The sequence below is a fragment of the Girardinichthys multiradiatus genome, chromosome 21, assembly GCF_021462225.1.
Source record: "Girardinichthys multiradiatus isolate DD_20200921_A chromosome 21, DD_fGirMul_XY1, whole genome shotgun sequence".
Taxonomy (NCBI): domain Eukaryota; kingdom Metazoa; phylum Chordata; class Actinopteri; order Cyprinodontiformes; family Goodeidae; genus Girardinichthys; species Girardinichthys multiradiatus.
In genome coordinates this window covers 34,124,872-34,145,204 of record NC_061813.1, presented here as the reverse complement: position 1 = coordinate 34,145,204, position 20,333 = coordinate 34,124,872, and the positions used below count along the sequence as shown (strand labels likewise).

The 20,333-nt window shown below is 39.2% G+C and overlaps 1 protein-coding gene across 2 annotated transcripts in view; it reads right to left on the bottom strand.

Annotated features, from left to right (window-relative positions):
* The window catches only part of cnksr2a (connector enhancer of kinase suppressor of Ras 2a), an 83,095-nt gene that overhangs the window by 23,778 nt on the left and 38,984 nt on the right, over window positions 1-20,333 (bottom strand). The window contains exons 4-13 of one of the 2 annotated variants that reach the window (XM_047350590.1): window positions 16,477-16,564; window positions 16,007-16,048; window positions 14,124-14,243; window positions 10,524-10,583; window positions 10,196-10,264; window positions 8,730-8,876; window positions 7,355-7,467; window positions 7,112-7,266; window positions 6,640-6,732; window positions 4,795-5,009 (exon numbers count right to left, since the gene is read on the bottom strand). In XM_047350590.1, the coding sequence (XP_047206546.1) occupies window positions 4,795-5,009; window positions 6,640-6,732; window positions 7,112-7,266; window positions 7,355-7,467; window positions 8,730-8,876; window positions 10,196-10,264; window positions 10,524-10,583; window positions 14,124-14,243; window positions 16,007-16,048; window positions 16,477-16,564 (1,102 nt within the window). The remainder of the gene's footprint in view (window positions 1-4,794; window positions 5,010-6,639; window positions 6,733-7,111; window positions 7,267-7,354; window positions 7,468-8,729; window positions 8,877-10,195; window positions 10,265-10,523; window positions 10,584-14,123; window positions 14,244-16,006; window positions 16,049-16,476; window positions 16,565-20,333) is intronic. The other variant, XM_047350591.1, reaches the window with a different exon arrangement.

The following is a 20,333-nucleotide window of genomic DNA, read 5'->3' as shown; positions in this document are numbered from 1 at the left end:
TAGTGATTTATGAGACTGATCGATTTTTGAAATTAAACATAATTAAATGTAGTTTAAGTGTGTCATGCTGTACAGCACATTTAGAGATCTGAAATAAAAGACATTATGAATATTGGAGATAAATGGCTGAAAACATTCCCAGGAATACTTAAAATATATGTTTTTCTAACTTCTCTGTTGACGTTGCTCAAAGTTCACAAAATAGGTCAAAGTTTTAATGTGGACATTTACTAAAAGACACATTGGTACGATCTTGCATGCAAGGTAGAGGTTGCAGATGTTTTCTTGCATATGTTTTTACTAATAGCAGCGCTTTGAGTGTCTCGTTGCTGAAAAGCGCTATATAAATAAACTTACCTTACCTACCTTACCTTAATATTTTCCTTTAAAGAGCAAAATTCAGTATGACACTTTTCAAAGGATTCTTGCAGATTTCCCAGACTTAATGTGACTCATTTCACTATTTACAGCATTACTGACTTCCTTGCTTACATACTTTACATATAGTTGTTAAAAACAGGGTGTCTATATTTCTTTCAAGCCCAAATGCTGTACAGTTTAATGACTTCTGACCATGAATGGAACGGACGGACGGACGGATGGATGGATGACACAAACCCAGTAGGACCGTGGATGAATGAATAGATGAATGGATAATATCGTAAGGAATAAAGTCTGCTCATATTCTATATTTTCTTTTTCTATACTCATAGATCTGGAAAAGACTTATATTAAATGAAATTCTTCTTGAGACTACCGAGCTAAAGTAGGCCTTTGGCTTGAAATTAATTATTCAAAGGATATTTTTTTTGTAAACCTTTCATTTCCTTTCCTCATCATTTTCCCTTTAAGTCATTCTGTTTATTATTCATAGGCCAACTAACAGATGCAATAAAGCCAAACTTCTAAGATAATAAGTTGAAATTAATATTCAGATATCCAGTGGTACTTATTATTCTTCCAAAGACAAGTGAAGCCACTTCTCTCATCATGGTGTTTTGGGTTTCTAGTTCCAAATGAAATTTAATACTTACGGTGAAACTTTGGAATACCAGATATCTACAATGCTAATGTTTGAGTTACATAAAAATTATATGTACCAACAAATGCATTGGAGATGCCTAAAATGAGAGTTTATGTTCACACAAATTGTATATTAAACATCTAAAATTTGTATTGCTGACTGGTTGAATAAAATATCCGAACATCTGGAGCTCAATTGCCCCAAAAGCTTCAAAGGTCCTCTGGATATTTAAATTGTTGGTTTTTATTTAAGAATGTCTGCAATAGCTATCTGGTAAAACCATGAATGTTATTTTCATTCTTATTAACGTGTTAATTTTGACTGTTACAGATCATCCTTTGCATGTCTTTAATTTGACTTCTGATTAGTAAGAATATAGTTCACAGTAAGAGGCCTGGGTATTGATTAAATGCTTTAATTGCCAGCCATACATACATTATACAGATTGTGTTAAAGGTTTGTTTTATTTATTTGTAAATTAACGTGAGTGACAAATGTTTCTGAATACAAAGTGGGCTAATTTTTTAGCACATCCTCACAATCCTGACCATCATGTTTAGATTCAATCTCTGGACGGATCAGATGGGGAAACAGACCAGCTCTGATGTCACAGTATTACACATCTCAGGAGCCGGAGCTCAGCCACTCACAGCCCCAGGTTCAGTGGGACAGATGACAAAGCCCTCCCACTCCCACCGACACGCCATCTGCCATCAGATCATCACGCCTGCTGCATAAACACATAAACACACACACACACACACACACCGCTGCTGCTGCAACACAGGCACAATCCAGGGACAAAACATGCAGATGTTTGACAAGATGGAAAGGTCACCGCCGGCCAAACCTGCCAATATGGACCAGGGAGCGCACAGCTCAGACAGACAGACGGGGCCATCACATGCCATTAAAGTGACGGGGGGTAATAATGAGTCAGCACCTGCCAGAATAATACTTCACTGGAGCGCCTTTCTGTTGTGGTCAAAGCTCAAATGTCTGTCAGAAATGTTGGAGATTGACTGTTCAGTTCATAATGAAAGGAATTAGAAGGAGACGTTTGAGGGCTGAGGATGGTTTGGATCCACAGTGTGCAGTTGTATTTGTGTATCTGTGCACAATGCTGACACCATTAACTGTAGAAATAATCCAAGAGTTCAGAACTGGTCCACTTTATATCAGTCTCTGCTGGCAGAAGACAGAAATTGGACCCATTGGAGGATTCTCGAGCCTGAATAGCTTGTTCAAGGTCATGCTACAGCATCTCAATTTGACTAAAGTCCAGACTTTGCCTGGACCACTCCAAAACCTCCATTGTGCTTCAAGATCATTGCTCTGCTGCATAATCCAAGTGTTATTGAACTAAAGGGTACCAATTGATGGCTGGACATTCTCTTTCAGGGTTTTCTGCTAGAGACTCATCCAAGTCATCCAGGTCCTGACAAAGAAAATCAGCCCCAGACCATCATACTACCGCCAGGTCCGACTGTTGGTACAACGTTCAAAGACCAACACTGCCTTCCAGAAATGTCCACTTTGGTCTTGTCAGTCCACAGGATTTCTCAGAAGTCTAGGGGATCAATGAATGTTTTTTGGTAAATGTGAGACAAGCCTTAGTTTTCTTTTTGTCTTTTTCTTCTTGTTGATTAATGATAACTGATCTTAACTGAGGCAAGTTAGGTCTGCAGTGCTTTAGATGTTGTTCTGGGTTATTTTTTGACCTCCTGGATGAGTCAACGTGTTCTTGGAGTAATTCTGGTAGACTATCCACTTCTGGAACAGTTTACCACTGATCTGTGTTATCTCCATGGGTGCAAAATGGCTCTCACTGTTGTTTACTGGCATCCTGAAGCCTTGGGAATGGTTTTGTAACCCTTTGGAGACTAAAACATGTCTAGGACATTTTTTTCTTATCTGCTCTTGAATTTGTGTAGATTGAAGCAAGATGTGATGCTTTCTGAAAGCAATTTGGCCTACTTCATGTTGTCACACAGGTTCTATTTAGGTGGTTTATGGATTCATAAAGGTCTGGCAGTAATCAGGTCTGGGTGTGGCTAGTAAAACTGATCTAAATAAAAAAAATTTAAATGCGGGGAAAAAATTTGCTTCTTGACTACTATTTAAAACAAGGAAAACAATACATGGTAAACAAACCTTTTATTAAATTTTGATTGTTTTGATTCTTATGAGACAATGATTGGACTCTCGGTAGACACAGTGTAATGTTTGACGTATCTAAACAACCAGCTTGAAGCTGAACTCACTCAAAGTATTTCTGAGGTAATATTATTATTACTTATAATAAATAATTATATGACATGATAACTTTGACGTACCTAAAAAGCTGATTTATTGGGAAGTCTGACATTAATGTGATTCAGAGCTTTAACTGAATTAAAAAATAAGATATTTTACCAAAATATGCCAACTAATTTCTCTGCTGGAAACTTTGAAAGTCACTTTGTGAGGCAATCAAACATAAGTTTCCTATGTTTTTCTAACCACCTTATTCCTTTCTAGACTGGATCGTCTTTTGGTCAAACAATGATGACAGGATTTCTTTCTGCAAAAAGGGTTTAAAGCTTCTGGGGGAGTGGGGACAGTGTTGAGAATCAAACATTACCAATGTATTGAGCATGCATAGTATTTAACTTTAGGGTGTCAGACATCTAAACCCCATACCTTACAATGCAAACTATACAGGCAACAAGCTCAAGTTAGATCAAAAGGGAAAACTTGTCAGAGTGATCCATGTCATCGGCTGGTCATTCGAGCATGCCAGTAAAAATAGTATTCATTATTTCTCTGTTGGTTTTTGCTATTAGTTTATTTTTACCTAATTTCTTTTTTAAATGTTTACGTTAACTACAGCTTTCATGGGTCTGTTTTGTGTTTGTCTGGGTTTTATCCTCACACCTGCCGTGGTTTCCTGTGGACTGAGGGATTAGGTCAGCGTTGACTGTGGGAAGGAGTTTTACCCGACACTATCCTTCCTGGAAAGGCTAGGCATCGCCACATTCTGACCCCTTTCTACAAAAGTAACAAATAAAGAAGGCGGCGCATACTAACCATGTTTTAAATGTAATAGAGAGAATGTGATCATAGGTCAATTCCTAAGTCAACTACCCTTTGAAGACTGGTGGACATGGATAAGCTGATCAGAACTACAAACAGCCTAGGTTCACATTCAGTTACATATTTTGCATTTTCAGTCTAGTTATAAAACATTGCAGTGAAATTCAGTTTATTATGCCAAATGGTAAAATAAGTCCAGCCAGTTGCATCAAGGCATTAGGTTTGCAGATATTCCTCCTCCTGACCAAGCATAAAGCAAAATTGCAAAGGAACAACTCTCTTTAGACAAGAGGAACCCACGAGCAGAACCAGGCTCAGTTTGAGCAGCCATCTGCTGTGACTGAACGAATACTAAAAAATCTACCAGTCTATGGTAGATTTTAGTATGAACTCTAAACCATGTTGGTTGGATAGCTTTTCTACCCCAATAAATTAAATTCTGATTTAAAAACTACAATTTCTATTTACTCACATTTTCTTGCTTCTTGCATTAATAATAACATTTCTTTGATGATCAAAAATATTTAAGTGTTAGACTTTGTGTTTGTGGAGTGATTTATGTGTAAGGTTCAGAAAATAGGAGCTCATCAAGAACAAAGCAGCAAAGATGCAAACAATGAAACCCTGAATGAGTAATTCAAAAGTAACACAAAAAAGACAAAGAAATATGGCAAAAAGCGGAAGAGCAGATTTACATGATACATGGACGTTTGGTCTCGGGGAGGCGATTCCCTCTGATTCGTCTGGAGAAGATAGTGGGAGGGGCTTTGGCTGTGGTGGCTCCGCCTCTTAGCACGCTTGGCCATGTCATTGGATCGCTTATTTGGACGAGCCGTGTGGGAGGAGTAGTCCTCAGAGACGGTCCGCTCATCCCCAGTGGACAGTCCCACGTAACGCATCAACGAGGCATCTGTAAAACAAAAAACACCAAACCTTTAACTTCTCTGGTCCTATATTCAGCATCAGTGTCATTCTGTTACTTTGCCTTCTGCTTTTCACTCTGTGTTTATCAAGGATGAATATGTTTGGGTTTTCTGGATTAATTCAACAAGGTACAAAATAAAAGAGTCCCAAAAGGTCATGTTATTCAAATTTTAACCTTTAATCAGAACATACATGCTGATTAATCAGGTGTCAAATTAGATCAGTAAGCCTTCTTTGTGATCACATCTAAGCAGGAACTTAGATTTTTGTCTGGGCAGCAGATAAATTTGCTTTCAGTAGCTTTCAAAACCAAACTCTTGGAGCGTTTCTGCCACCTCTTTCTGTTATCTAAGAATTGACGATGCAGTGAAGATGTAAACAGGTATGAGAAAGACTGCAGTCAGCAGCTACACTAAAAACAAAGAGGCACAAATCCCCTCCAGGCAGCTGCTCTTGATGAGAAAGACATTAATCCCAAAAATGCATCTTTCAACCCCTTTTTAACGCTGCCATGTGGGGTTTTAGAGGAGCATACAGCAACAAAGCCAGCAAAAATATAGAAACACACCAATTAAAAGTCTTTACTGCAAGTAACAATAAATTCTGCTGCAGCAAACACAATTATTTTATTCTGCAAGGTTGGAGCCTACAGGGAGATGGATCTTTGATTGTTTGTACAATCTGTCTAGATTGTCTACAGTCCAGGGTCTTCTCTTCTGCTTCCTTCAGATTTTTATTGAAAATGTCCTTCAGAGTTCATAATGCCCTGCACTCTAACAAGGTTAGGCAGGGGCCTGCAGCATCACGGATCTTCTACTGTACTTAACACTGAACATTAGGTGCTTTTCAGTCATCCTTTGTTTTGTGTTAGACCCACCTCAGCTCTCTCTCTCTCTAAAAAACTGTTTATTGTTTAGTGTTTATTATTTCAAAATTTTCTGTTCCAGTTTATATAAGTTGCAAGCCATGCCAAACATGATTTGCCAAGTTGCCAATAGGTAAAATATAGTTCAAAAACCATATAATAAGGTGTATTAACCTGAGTTTAGCATGTTTGACCTTATACAAATGCCAGCCATATACAACAGTGGTGTAATTTGTCATGACTACAGCTGTTCACGTGGTTAGCTCTGCGCCACCTTTTAAACTTGTCTCCACCTTCTTTCCAAACTGAGGTTTCCATTCCCTCTGCGGTTTCGTCCCTTCTGTCCTTTCCAGGGTTGCTAAGCAGCGGCCGGAGGAAAGTGAGAAGCTGTCAGCGTCTCCATGGAAACTGTGTGAGTGATTCAGGTGGAGGTCAGAGAGAACTTTCTCTTTTTTATTCCTTTTTTTTGTCTGTTCTCATCTTCTCTTTTTGATTCTTCTATTATTTTTTCCATTCATGGATGCCTCTCATTTCCTCTACCTTTGTGCCAGCTGTCTATCTCTGTGTCTCTTTCCCTCCTTCGCTCCTCATCAGCTTTTCTTTGGTTCCTCTGTGATGCTAATGACGGGGAATTAGAAAAGAGGCACACAAATCCACACATTCACTGATCGCTTTATAATTCGTGCAGAGGGGAACGTTTAACTGATATCCAACCTGCTCATCTGGAGACACAAAGCACTCGTGCACTCACCTCTGCGGGTTTCTCTGTTCAGCTTGGCTGGGTCTTCGTAGTCGCCCACCCAGTTGCACTCCACAGGCATTGAGATGGGCCTCAGCCTGCCTGCTAGTGCACATTGGAATGAAAAATCCTCATTATTCGCTTTGCAAATCGCTTGTTTATTCAGAAGATTTAGTTCTAAAGTGCTGGAAAAGTATTATCGCCACTAGTGTAATTTGTATGAATTTGGCTAAAAAAAACATCATTTTGTGCTTCTTTATATCTTCAACACCACACAGATTTTTTTTGAAAAATTGCAGCAAGCACAAACTTTGTTTAAAAAAGTAAAGTAAGTATTTTCCTGCATTTTAAAAAGCTCCATTTCTGTCTGTTGAGTGGATTTCCACCCTCATAACAGTTTTTCTAAGTGGATCAAATCAACAGAATGAGCCTGAACTCGTTCCCCCTCACTCGTACTGACACATTATGGGTAAAACTCACGCACCGTATGTGGGCGTGGTGCAGTACACTGGCTCCTCCTCTTCTCGCCGGTGAGACTCTTGATCCAGAAAGGAGTTTGGGGATTCAGAGCGCTTGGCAGCACTGATGCCACCGTGGTTACGAGACGCTTCTTCTCCAGACAAGACTCCTGTCTCATCTCTATGGCAACACCAGAGGCAGACGCTCATCAGAAGATATATGAATGTGGAAGGCTATAGTTTGACTTTAAAAGATGCAGGGGAAGTACCTGGGAGTGTAGGGCTCAGCAGGTGGAGGCGGGATGTAGAGGTCCTGGAGGGCGGAGCTCTTGGTGGGTGTGCCTGAGGGCGTGGCCGAGCCACTGCCTGGGCTTCTGGTTGGCTGGATTACAGAAAAAAGAGCAAATTTCAGCAAAAATCAGATTCTGCGCTCTAATCTTTCCAGGGCTGTTGAAAGAGAATCAGGCCCACAGCATCACAGGTCCTCCACTGTACATAACAGCTGACAAGAGATGCATTTCATCACATTTATCCGTTGCATGTTTCATACACTAACAAAGTAGATGGGGCCTTTGGGAGCGTAAGAACGTACTGTTAATTTTATTTACATAGTGTAAAATCTAAAAGACACAAACACAATATACATTAAGTTAAAATTATCTCTGCAGTTAAAAAAAACAAGGGGTAAACAGGCCTACAGCATTGCACACCCTCCACCGTACTTAAAGGTAGTCAGACCCACTTGGAAACAACCCACTGGAACATAGATATAGTCGATGCTCACTGTGGTTTAATATGGGGAAGTTTAGGTGAATATTTTCTAGCAGCCATTTCCTGACTTATGAAGCTCACCTCTGTCTAACTCAAAAGGCATGTTTGCTTGTTTTTCCAATTTGAAATAGTGGCTATGAAATAGATCGCATCATACTTATGCCCCAGGGAAAACAGCAACTGTTTCTTGCACTCTTATGTATTTAAAAAGGCAAAGAATAAATGAAAAAAATTCAGTTAAATTTAATTTAGATTTTAATTTGAAATTTGTTTTAATTTTATAGTTAGCATTGCTAATTGTGGCACAAAGGATTTAGTTAAAACCAATTATTTCTTAACAAAGGGATTTTTTCTCTACTAAATAAATGTACTTAAATTAACCTCTCTGTGTAATATTATGCCACAGCAATAAACGCTGAAATAATTTTAAGGCTTTCTTTAACAGGAGTGCCAATAAGTGTAAAATGTAAAATAATGAAATCTTTCAATGTTAAATTAATGGCCATGTCCAAAAAGCATAACTCTAAATAAAGTGTACCAGGTAATAGTGGATAAAAATACAAAAAGTAAGTCAAGTTTTGATGAATGAACACTTTTCCTCCTTGTTTCCTCATGTTTGTGTTGCTAATTAGAGATAATTAGTGGGGGAAATATCCCAATTAGTTGAGCTCAGGGAATGTGGGTGGAAAGCCATTCGTTTTTCCTTCCCATTTACTCCATTCGGCCGGCTAGCGAAGCCCATGCTGAGCCACAGCTTCGTGACCTAATTACACGCTTTGACTGCGGCCGAGCGGGAGGAGGAATGCTTTGGGGAGTCGATGTGGGCCAGCAAGGCACTTTAATAAAGTCTATAAAAGGTAGAGGCTGTCCCACCTGCAGAGCCAGGGGTTTCCAGCGCATGTTCTTCAGCAGCGCAGGGGCAGAGCTGAGCGTGCTCTGTGGACGCTTCTTCAGGGTCAGGGACACAACGCCTTTATCAGCCCTCAGTGAGCCGACCAGGTTGCGTAACTGCCAGCCCACCTGTAGAGCGGAGAGGATGGAGGGTCAGAGAACAATGTTGGAAATATCATCCTCTGTAAGGAAAAAAAGCTCACTCATTTATGTTCCACTGAGGATCATTTGCATGCAGGCTGAAGTTTGAATCCAGTCCACATCGTGATTGCCTGTTGAGGCTTCTGAGCGAAGCAAGTAGGTGGCGAGGCGGTAAATCTATCTATAGAGGCTTCATGTGATGTAACCTGGCCTCATTTCCAAAACAAAGGCAGCTTATCATCCATCTTTTTTACATTTTTACTCAACATGTGCTAAAAGCCACACCTACACCTCTTGCCTGCAGCGCATCTGCGAACGAAAACAAACTGTCAACAAACATGAAACTGCCCACCGGGATGAGATACTCGCAGCCTTGTAATACCTGGGCTTACCGAGCTGACCTGAGACCCGTTCGTGATCAAAGAGAGATGGCTTTTTTAAAGTATGCAGGCTCTGAAACAGCAGCAGGCAGCAGCAACATGAGATGAACATGGGATTTTTGTTTGCCGGGGATGTGCCTCTCTCCTTTTCGCTGTGAAACTGTAAAGATCTATATATTTTTTCTATCTTACTTGGATCTAAACATTTTGACTGTCTTGGGTGACATTTCTCCAAGTTAAGCGTTCCCACACATTCTCATGTCAAAATTTCAAACTTTTCCAAACATTTCCAGAGTTCTCCATCCTTTGTTTACTTTTATTTCAATTTAGGGATTTCTACAAAGGTAGTTTAAAAAACACAACAAGTAGGAAAGAGAACGGATGGTTGGGTGGCTGACATACAAAAAGGGACAAAAGGACAAATGAACTGATGCGCTTCCTGTCCCTGTTTAAGAAAACTTCTGCCACCACCATGTTTCACAGCAGGGACTGTGTTTTCACTGAAGTCCAGTGTTAGGTTCCTGCAACACATTGTGCTTCACATATCACTCAAAAGCTTCTGCGCCTTTCCTTCCTTCCTCATGTTCTTCTGACTCACTTTCAACAATAACTTTTTCTTATTGTTACTCTTCTAAAGGTAGTGTGTGATTAATGATTGTCCTGTCAACAGATTCTCCCACCTGAGCTGTGGATTTCTGCAGAGTTACCCTGTTTGTTATCTAATGTTTTCTAGCAAACGTCAGAGCTGTATTACTTAGAGATTGAATTCCACATAAGCGGTTTTAGTTTAGGGTTAACAGAATAAAGGGGGAAGAACAAAATTACGGGTGACATTTTTCCGATTTCATCGTTTCCCTCCCTTTTTACATGTATTCACCACCTTTGTGTTGGTCTATCACATAAAATGAAGACTCATTATAAACCTACCACAGTCTGGTGGTTAACTTGAATGACTTCATCTCCTGCATGGATCTTCTTACAGCGGTCAGCCGGAGACTAAAATCACAGAAGACACAAGGAGAAGATTAATAATCCATCTGAGCTTATTGATCACTATCTGACACTTTTTGGGAAGTTTCACAGCAAACCCCACTTAAATAATTGATGCCGTAGAGCAGGGAGCCATGCAGAGTCATCCATATGGAATATGATAGGCTGTTGTGGAAACTGATGTTGACAGATTTGCTGACAACAGAATTTTATTTTTAACAACCCATGATGAGGTGAGAATCCACTCCCAAGAAAATCCTCTCACCCCTTCAGTGGTTCCTGTGATCACATGGAGACCGTCATAGGTGGACTTGATGTACATCCCCTGATGGACAGATGGACAAAAGTGAAAGATTAAAAGGTGAAACCACAGAAACCAAACTGGAGTTTAAAACCCAGACGAGACAGAATGTTGCAGCAGCTGGTTCTGTTCTCCACGGTGGTTCAATGTTGATTTTCTCTTTGAATAAAAGTCCCCAAATGTCTCCAGGAAAGACTTTTCAACCCATAAAAAGACTCAAACATCCAGTTAGTTTCTCTGCACCAACAAAACATTAGTTTATAGCGAAGATTTGTTAACATTTAAACACATAGTCTTAAATTTCTTCTTCTGTTGGGGTTTATTTGCAGCACCGGATACTCAGTGAAAGCAGAGAATACTCAGTTAATCAGTCCAACTTTTGCAGAACATCTGCCTTGCAAAACAAACCTCTTCCTCTTCTGGGCCATTTTCTGTCAAAGTTGGTTTCAGCGCAGAGTTTAAAGATTTTTGCACTGAAAAGTGAAACTGCTCTTGACAGGTTGTTGACATTTTGGGTTTCAGCTATATTGTTTGTCTGGAGAAATTTCTATAGGAATACTGAAGCTGATTTATGCAGGCTGGTTGTGACAGGAAAGAGCTTGCTATGCAAACAACTGTTTGCATCTAATAAAGCACATCCACTTTCTTTTAAAAAAGGGTCGGCAGCATTTCTTTACTGGTTTATTTTAAACCCTCTCCTTGAAGTGGTTGGGTTGCACAGCTTGATTTTTGAATGGAAAAAAAACCTTAAAGAAAAAAAAATCTAATTACCGTATTTTCCGCACTATAAGGCGCACTGGATTATAAGGCGCACCTTCAATGAATGGCCTATTTTAGAACTGTTTTCATATATAGGGCGCACCGGATTATAAGGCGCATTGAATAGAAGCTACTGCAGTCAAACGTTTGACTGGGGTTGCGTTATGCATCCACTAGATGGAGCTGTGCTAAAGAGAATGTCAACAAAACAGTCATATAAGTCAGTCAGTCAAACTTTATTAATACACTACAAACCAGCGTTCTGATAACTCCATTCACTCTCATGGTAAGGTCTCCTCTACATAGAATTATATTGAATAGAGCCAACCACACGTTAGGAATGCATTGGAGTCTATGAAGATGAAGTTGAAATCAAACGTTAGTTAAAACGTGAAAGGGAACTTTTCCCTGATTCAGTAAACACGTAAAAGAAACAGTTTGATGCACTAAATCAAACGTTAGTACATTCACAATATAGTAGTGTTAACTGTTAAATTCTCTCGCTGCTGCTCTATTCCCATGTTCGACTGACAGCCTTGAGTTTGAACTCAGCATCGTAAGCGTGTCTCTTGAAAGGTGCAATTTTGGGGTCGTTATACACACACAAGTGGTGTTGGACTAGGATTAAGCACAGTACAGGTGTTTACCGCTATTACTTCGGCGACGCCCCTGACTACGGTAGCCATAATGCTGCAAGCGGCGCGGCTTTGTAGTTTACCAGTCGTACTGAAACATTTTGACAGAGCGCCGTGTACAACCAGTATGGATCAACCAATTAACCAATTGATCCATATATAAGGTGCTCCGGATTACAAGGCGCACTGTCATTTTTTGAGAAAATTAATGGTTTTTAAGTGCGCCTTATAGTGCGGAAAATACGGTATTTAAAAGTCTGACATTCAATCCACCATTGTGACAGAATTTAATCTGGATACAGCACCAAGGAAAAGTATTTGCTGCCTTACAGTTTTTTATTTTATTATGCTTTTGTGTCATTTAATGTTTCAGATCATCAAGCAAATTTTAAATCAGTCACAGATAACCTGAGCAACTACAGCATGTAGTTTCAAATGAACATTTTGTCTCGCAGAGATGGACTTGATGGTCTGCTTTGGGTCATTGTCCTACTGCAAAGCCCATATGCACTTGTGTGCTACTTGCTAGTAGGGAGCAGAATTTATGGTTTCATCAAATATGGTAGGCTGACCAGGTCCCAAAGAATAAAGGCAGCCCCAGACCATCATACCAACACCACCATGTCTGACTGGCTCTATGATGTTCTTTTTCTGAAATGCTGAGATAGCTTCACATTAGATGTATCAGAACGCACACCTTAGATGTTGTTTTTTGGTAGGCTGGCCTCTCCTGAGAAGGTTCAACAATGTTTTTTCCATTTCTCAATAACAGTTCTCACTATAATTCAAAGCCCCAGAAATGGCTCTATAATCCCATCCAGACTGATAGATGTTTAGAACTTTTTCTCATCTGCTCCTGAATTTCTTTGTATCGGCTGATGCTCATTTTTGAGATCTTTTAGCCTACTTCATGCTGTCAGAAAGGTTCTATTTAATTAATTTCTTGATTCTACAGGTCAGGCAGTAATCACGCCTGGTTTGTATCTAATCAAACTGAACCCTAAAAACAGGTATAATCCCATTTAAATGATGATTTAACAATAGGGAAGTGGGTTGGACTATTTAATTTTCAGATAGGGGTGGGATATTTTCACATTTTCATCGCTATCTTCCTTTAATGATTGAAATCATCATTTGAAGCCTTGTTTTTTTATTTACTTAGATTATCCATCCATCTTCTATACCTGCTTCTTCCATAGAGGGTCACGGGGAGGCTGGTGCCTATCTCCAGCAGTTTACGGGTGGGGTACACCCCGAAGAGGTCGCCAGTCCTTCGCAGGACAACACAGAGACACACAGGACAAACAACCATGCACACATTCATTCACACCAAAGGTCAATTCAGAGAGACCAATTAACCTAACAGTCATGTTTTTGGACTGTGGCAGGAAGCCGGAGTACCCGGTGAGAACCCACGCATGAACGGGAAAACATGCAAACTCCATGTAGAAAGAACCCAGGACCTTGTAATGGAAAATTCTTTTTGATGCTCTGAACTTCCCTTTACCTCACTCCCCTCTGACCTCTGTGTTTTATTACTTAAGAGGAGATGGACTATAAATTCATTATCAGGGGAGTTTTATGGTTAACACTCCCTGAAGTGGTGTATCTCAAGGGATGGTAGAGGGTTGTTCTCATAAATAACCTTGTTACCTCTGACCCGGGGTGGGGTCTAGGGGCTATATTTCCAAACTCTTTTAAGTTGAGATAACATCCACATACTGGTATAAATACTGTTTGTAAATTCTGTTCGGGGCTTTGTTTCTCTGACTAAGTTCAGTGACAGGGTCTTCAAATGCTGTATGCCTTAGAATAAACTTATTCCGGTCTTTCTCTTGTTAATGAGTTGTCTTCTCTCCCACTTTGATAAGAAAATCCACAACAACCTTCTTGCTGCAAGGCAACAGTAATACCAACTGCGCCAGCATGCAGCCCCTGCATAGGTTATCTTTGTCAATATTAAAATGTGTTTGATCTGAAACAATTAACTGTGACGAAAAAGCAAAAATAATGGAAATCTGTTAGGAGGTGCATACTTTTTTTACAGCGCTGTCGGTAGTAGTGTCATATTGCTCTTACTTAGAGGCGAGTGACATGATATAAAATATTTCTTGCTTAGCTATCTAGATGACAAAAACACAAACTCAGAAGGACAAGTGGAGGACAGTACCAGGCCTTCAGAGGGTTTGGTGTTTGTGAGGTGAACCAGCTCAAGGTGGGCAGACTGGGAAACCAGAGGGTCCGATGATACGCATACGATGTGCTCGCAGACTTCAGACAGAGTCTTACACTGATGAAGAGAAGAATAAAAAAGAAGAAGAGGATTTATTGACCAAATGTTTCCTTATTGTTATAAAAACACGAGAAATAAAAATCTATTTGCGGCTTTTGTTAATCAGATAAAACTCAGGTATGAAGGCACACGGCTTGCAAGAACCTCGTCAAGTTAATCCTATTGTTATTTATCAATTGAGCACTTCAGTAAACCCCAATAACTGTATCCAGCCAGATATAATGTAGGTGAATTTAATTAGCAAAGCTTTTTTTTATTGGCAGACACAAGAAATCTGCTCTGACTGCTGCAGCATTCGTCATCTTTTCCATAACAGAGAGAGGTTTGAATAAAAACTGCTGACTCCATTTTTGGATCCGCCACAGTAGAAGTCACTAAACTTTTCCATGAAAAGTTTCCTGCCACGTCAACATTAAAATCCCTGCCTACTAAAGATATCTCCTCCAAGAACCTTCATTTATCACTGCTTAAATTTGCAGGCCTCCATTTTGAACTCAAAGTGTAATTTCTCTGAAAATATCTCAGAATGTCGAAAGCCCTCTCGGCGTAATCGTGCTTCCATTTCTTGATTAGTCCCAAATGAATCAGACAAATTGGTGCTCCTCACAGCTGACATGTTGATTTGTCATAACAATAAAAGGCCGGTGTGTATCTAATGGAATTAAACATGGCTTCACTCCATTAGTCAATGATGCAAATAGTCAGACAAGAAGACGGCAAATATCTGCTGTGAAAAAGGTTAATCAACATTCAGCTGACATTTAAGTCTGGATGTCCAGTGTTGGGAAGTCTTTACTGGAAGCAGATCTTACTGGGGACTTCCTTTAATGTAATTTAATAGCCTTCAAAAAACCACATCTGCTCTTATTCGCTATAAATAACCTAAACTACCAGTCAAAATATGGACACACCTTTGTCATTTAATGGCTTTCCCTTATTTTTATTACTATCTATATTGTAGATGCATACTGATGACATTAAAACTATAAAGCAAAAGTATATAGAAACATCTTTTATATTTTAGATTGTTCGATTTGCTTCAATTAGTGCTTAGTGCCTTTCTCTTAAAGGAGTTTGCACATCTTGTAGTGTATATCAAACAGTGCTATTTGCGTTTTTAGTGTCTCATTCTCAATACTGTATCTAAAACATGAGCTAAAACGTTTGTCCCACCCCTCAGCTACTTCGTACGTTCAGTACTTTGGATCAAATATTGAACCTTGATCTGTCATTAGCTTGACTCAACCTTCTGGCGGCTGTCGGTATAATACTGACTTCTCATAACTAGGTCCTCAGTAGAAACCTGTCGGCAGGGCAACATATCTGAGTCAACTGACACAAAATGCCCTTTACTGTTTGATAAATGCAAATTATTTTAAAAAGGAGATGATCAACATGTTAACACTGTTTGTTAACTGGTAGCAGTATCTACAATTTACTTGTTTGTAGGAACTCAACACTGATTAGACTAACTTGTAAAAAGCAGCAAAGTAAAGAACAGAAAAAATTTATATTTCCTACAGAAACAGACATTAAAAGTGGCACCACTGAAGAGAGAAAAGCTTGCTTTTCCCCCCTGTTACTAAGATATGCTAATCACCTTCAAATGTAGCTTGAACATTTACCAAACAGCATTAGGGCTGCTCATCTCCAGACACTAGAATCACACAATTAAAACCGGTTTAAGTTTGTGCTTTCATGGAGTTAATTTTCAGTGGGATTGAGACAGAAAAACAACATCTGGCTAAAAACAAACTCACCACATGAAGGATTTTGTTCTCCGTCTCAAACACCGTACAGTCCTGAGGGAACAGAGAGGAACTTAATGTAACATGAGAACATCTTGCCATGCACACGCTCATCATCTCATGCTGCTAAAGTGTCTCTGTCTGCTTTCTGGGCCTCACATTACTGAACCCCAGCCACCTGCAGAGTATATACCACCGCAGATACAACAAACACCCACACGTACAGACATGCATTCATCTTTTATTTATACACACATCAGTCATATAAAAGACAGGCTGAAAAAGACGTAAATAGCAAAGAATCGAGTCTCGCTTAAGGATGCAGACTCTGAGGTTGCTGCATCACACCCACCCACACACATGCATACACCACACTTGGGCGAATATGTCAACCCCGGCAGCTCCCCTCAGCCTCGCGCTTCAAGCACAGCAGTATAAAAGCCATCAACCTTCCAAACATGCACACAAACGCTTCCACACACCTGCTGTACAATGGTGGTGAGCTCCAGGCAGAGCTGAATGACATTATTTCGGGTAACTGAGTAGTCTGCCACAGCAGCGAACGGAGACCTGGGAGGAAAAGATAACACACCAGTGAGTCTTTTAGTGTCACTGCTGCACTGGATGATGTTCAGGGGAGATGGACAGGAGCATTGTTGAAGGCAGAGGTAAGCAAAGGGGAGAAAAAATGCTACCATGCTGTCATGGTTATCACAGGGTTAATTTTTATTTTTCCACCTTAAACTTTCTCTAAAACAATATGTAGATGAAATTTTTTAGTTGTTCTTGTCAACCTTTAGCGCTTTCTACACAGTTGATCATAGCGTCCTAATTGATAGATTGAAAAAGACAACCTTCGTTGATTCAGTAAATAGTGGGGTTCCTCAAGGCTCCATTTACGGCCCACGTTTATTGAACTTTCACCTGATTCCCTCAAGTGCAGATTGCAGCATACTTTAATATCTCTTACGTAATCAATCCTGATGACAAACAACTTTATATTTCTGTGTCACCCCTTGACCATAATTCACTGCAGCCACTAAGTAAGTCTGACCAAAATATACATGAGTGGATGGCTAGACATTTCAGAAAAGACAAGTGTCATTGTTTTTTGGTCTAGAACAATCTGAAGTTAGAAATCAGCACTCAATTAGACTCTATAGGTAAAACAGACATGTTATAAACTTCAGCATCATCATGGACTCAGATTTTAATTTTAACATCCACATAAAGTGTATTACTGAATCTCTCTACTTCTATCTTTAAGATCTATCTTAAATATAGCCAAGCTAAAGAATTCCCTATCAAAACAGAACATAGCATGCTTTGTATTTTCTGTAGTTTAATTAATTGTGTCTATATAGATCTCGGTAAAAATCATTCAGTTATCTGCAGCTCATCCAAAATGCTGCTGCTTTCAAAGTTTTTACAATTGTTCGGACTGACTGACCTTCATATCTTAAAGTAATGATGGCCACTCGTTTTTCTTGACTTAGCTGCTTTTTTCTTGCCATAATACAAATTCTAACAGTCTATTCAGTAGGACTATCAGCTGTGTACTGTATCCACCTCCTGCACAACACAACTGATGGTCCCAACCCGATTTATAAGGCTTGAAATCCCACTTATTAAACCTGACAGGGCACACCTGTGAAGTGAAAACCATTTCAGGTGAGTACCTCTTGAAGCTCATCAACAGAATACCAAGAGTGTGCGTAGCAGTAATCAAAGCAAAAGGTGGCTACTTTGAAGAACCTAGAATATAAGACATATTTTCAGTTGTTTCACACTTTTTTGTTCAGTATATAATTCCACATGTGTTAATTCATAGTTTTGATGCCTTCAGTGTGAAGCTACAATATTTATGGTCATGAAAATAAAGACAACTCTTTGAATGAGAAAATGTCCAAACTTTTGGTACTACAGTACTTTCTGTACTGTAAATATATATATTATGTTATTTTGTACTTATTTGTTAGGGGCCATCAACCTGTCCAATGGACAAAAGATGAAAGTTAACCTATGGATATAGTCTTGTAATTTTGTATTTAATTTGTAAATATATACTGTAATAAGTAATATAATTAAAAAAAAATATGTAAAAGAACCACAAATTTATTTTAAAGTCTTTTTATTTTCAAACTTCAGTTTAGTCTCTACAAAGACTACAACTTAAACCTAAAGTGGTTTTACTGCTGTATAAGGATTTTATCATTTTGACAAAATCAAACCAAATCTGGAGTTAGTCATTTTTTCTTTATGCTTGAACATTTGGCTAATATCTATTGTGAATGTGCTTGTTGCTCTACGTTGAAACACAAAAAAGGTTTGGACATTTATAACCGGAACAGGTGCGTAGAAAAATGAGCCAAAGCCAGAAGCCAAGAAAAGGGAAACTCCCCACAAGGTTTCGGTCGAAGACTCATATCAGGCACACATTCAACAGTGTGCAGGAGTAGAAATTTGATGTTTTAAGGTGACAAACACCAGGATTTTAACAGCATTATTTGTTCCCAGAGGAAAAGGAAACAGTAGCTGGATGAAAGAAGCTGCTGTGCTGAAGGTGAAGAGGGCATTTCATTTCAGAGAGAACCAATTTTCAAACCTTATATGATTTGGATTCAGGTTTTCAAGGCAAACAAATGCAACAACCTCTGTTAATATCTGGATGTTTCTCTATAAACTGCTTTGTGAGCCGAGCTATTAGACCAGCTTGGATTTATTATGTTTTCTTGCCCCGAGCTCTGTTAGCTCACAGTGTCTCCTTTGTGTCGGTACACTCAGTTTCCACTCAAGCACACTGTCCATTTTGTTGACAAGTCTGCTTTCCTAAAAAAAAAAAAAAAACATTTCCCAGTGAAAAACGGGTCTACAAAGCTCCCATTCCAGCAAACACAACGCTCATAAATTAAACCCTGCGTGTGCTCAGGTGTGAGCAAGGTGAGAGTGATAAGGAGCCTGGTGGAGTTAATGAGGCGCTAACGACTGCACCCAGACAAACTGACCAAAAGAAATGCGGTGCTACAGATAACACCAAACTTAGCGCAGTCATGACACACATTAGGATGGCAGCAGGAACAGGCACATTTCCTTCGCTGTTCTACAGACCCAGATAAAAAGTCAGCCACAGCCTCTAGTGTATGATTTATCAGTGGTTTGTGTGATTTGGGTCATCACTATTGAGGCTGACTACTATATATACATGCACAACCTAAGGCTGTACAGGAAGTCTGCTAACCACCAGGACACCGCCCTGAAAACAACTCTTTGTTTTTTAACTTTGGCTATCAGTTTAGCAAGAAGGAAAAACTTCAGGATATAAAACTCTGCATACCACAGACAGAGTTTTTAGAATAATTTGGTTTTCAGCAAACAGAAGTTCTGATTGGATAAATTTCCTAATCTGACTGGACCCCACCATACACCTTGAATGAAATGTTAAAATTCTGTAGGTGTAGGGCTGGCCCTAAGGTCTTATGGGGCCTTAAGCAGAATTGGATTTGGGGCACTTTTTCCTGTTAAGAACATTCCCACTATTAGCGGCGCTTCCAAACAGATTTGGTGAAATCTGGGAGAGGGGGGCCCAGATTAATTGGCCAAACTTAAAAACAGTCACTGAAAATAGTTTTTTATTTGCTGAGATGTATTTGTGAACAAACCGAACACAAACACAAAGAAAAGATTAAACTCATAGCATCAGATTGTATCTATGTTAACATATTTCATCTATGCTGAAATCATCAAATCAAAATTAACAGTATTCTTATTCTCAGTAAACAAATATAAATATTTTATATCTATGGTCTGTGTAAAAATTCAAGCGTTTATGGGCATCCCCTGATGGTTTGGGGGCGCTAAGCAGCATTTGGTTAAATATTAATTCATGTAATCCTTATTTATATTTTAAGCACCATGAAAACAGAGAGTGCAAAAAGCTTGTTTTCTGTTACGTTGCTTTTCGTTTGCTTAATTAGAACTGGGATGCCTCGGTTGCTCAAATTGTCAGAAAACCAGTGAGATGACTGATTATTCTCAATAATGAGAGAGTGATCAATTATTAGCAATGCAAAGTATTTTATGCACTCAAACACAACAGCAAGGACAGTGTAGTGAAAGAGTATTTGCCGCCTTACAGATTTATTCTGTTTTTGCTTTTGTGTCACTTAAATGTTGCAGGTCATCAAACTAATTTTAATATCAGCCAAAAATAATTTGAGTAATTACAAAAAGCTGTTTTTTTAATGATGATTTTATTTATTAAGGGAATAAAACTATCCAAACCCAACCAAAGTAATGGCTCCCTAAACCTAATAACTAGTTGTGACACTCCTGGCACTAA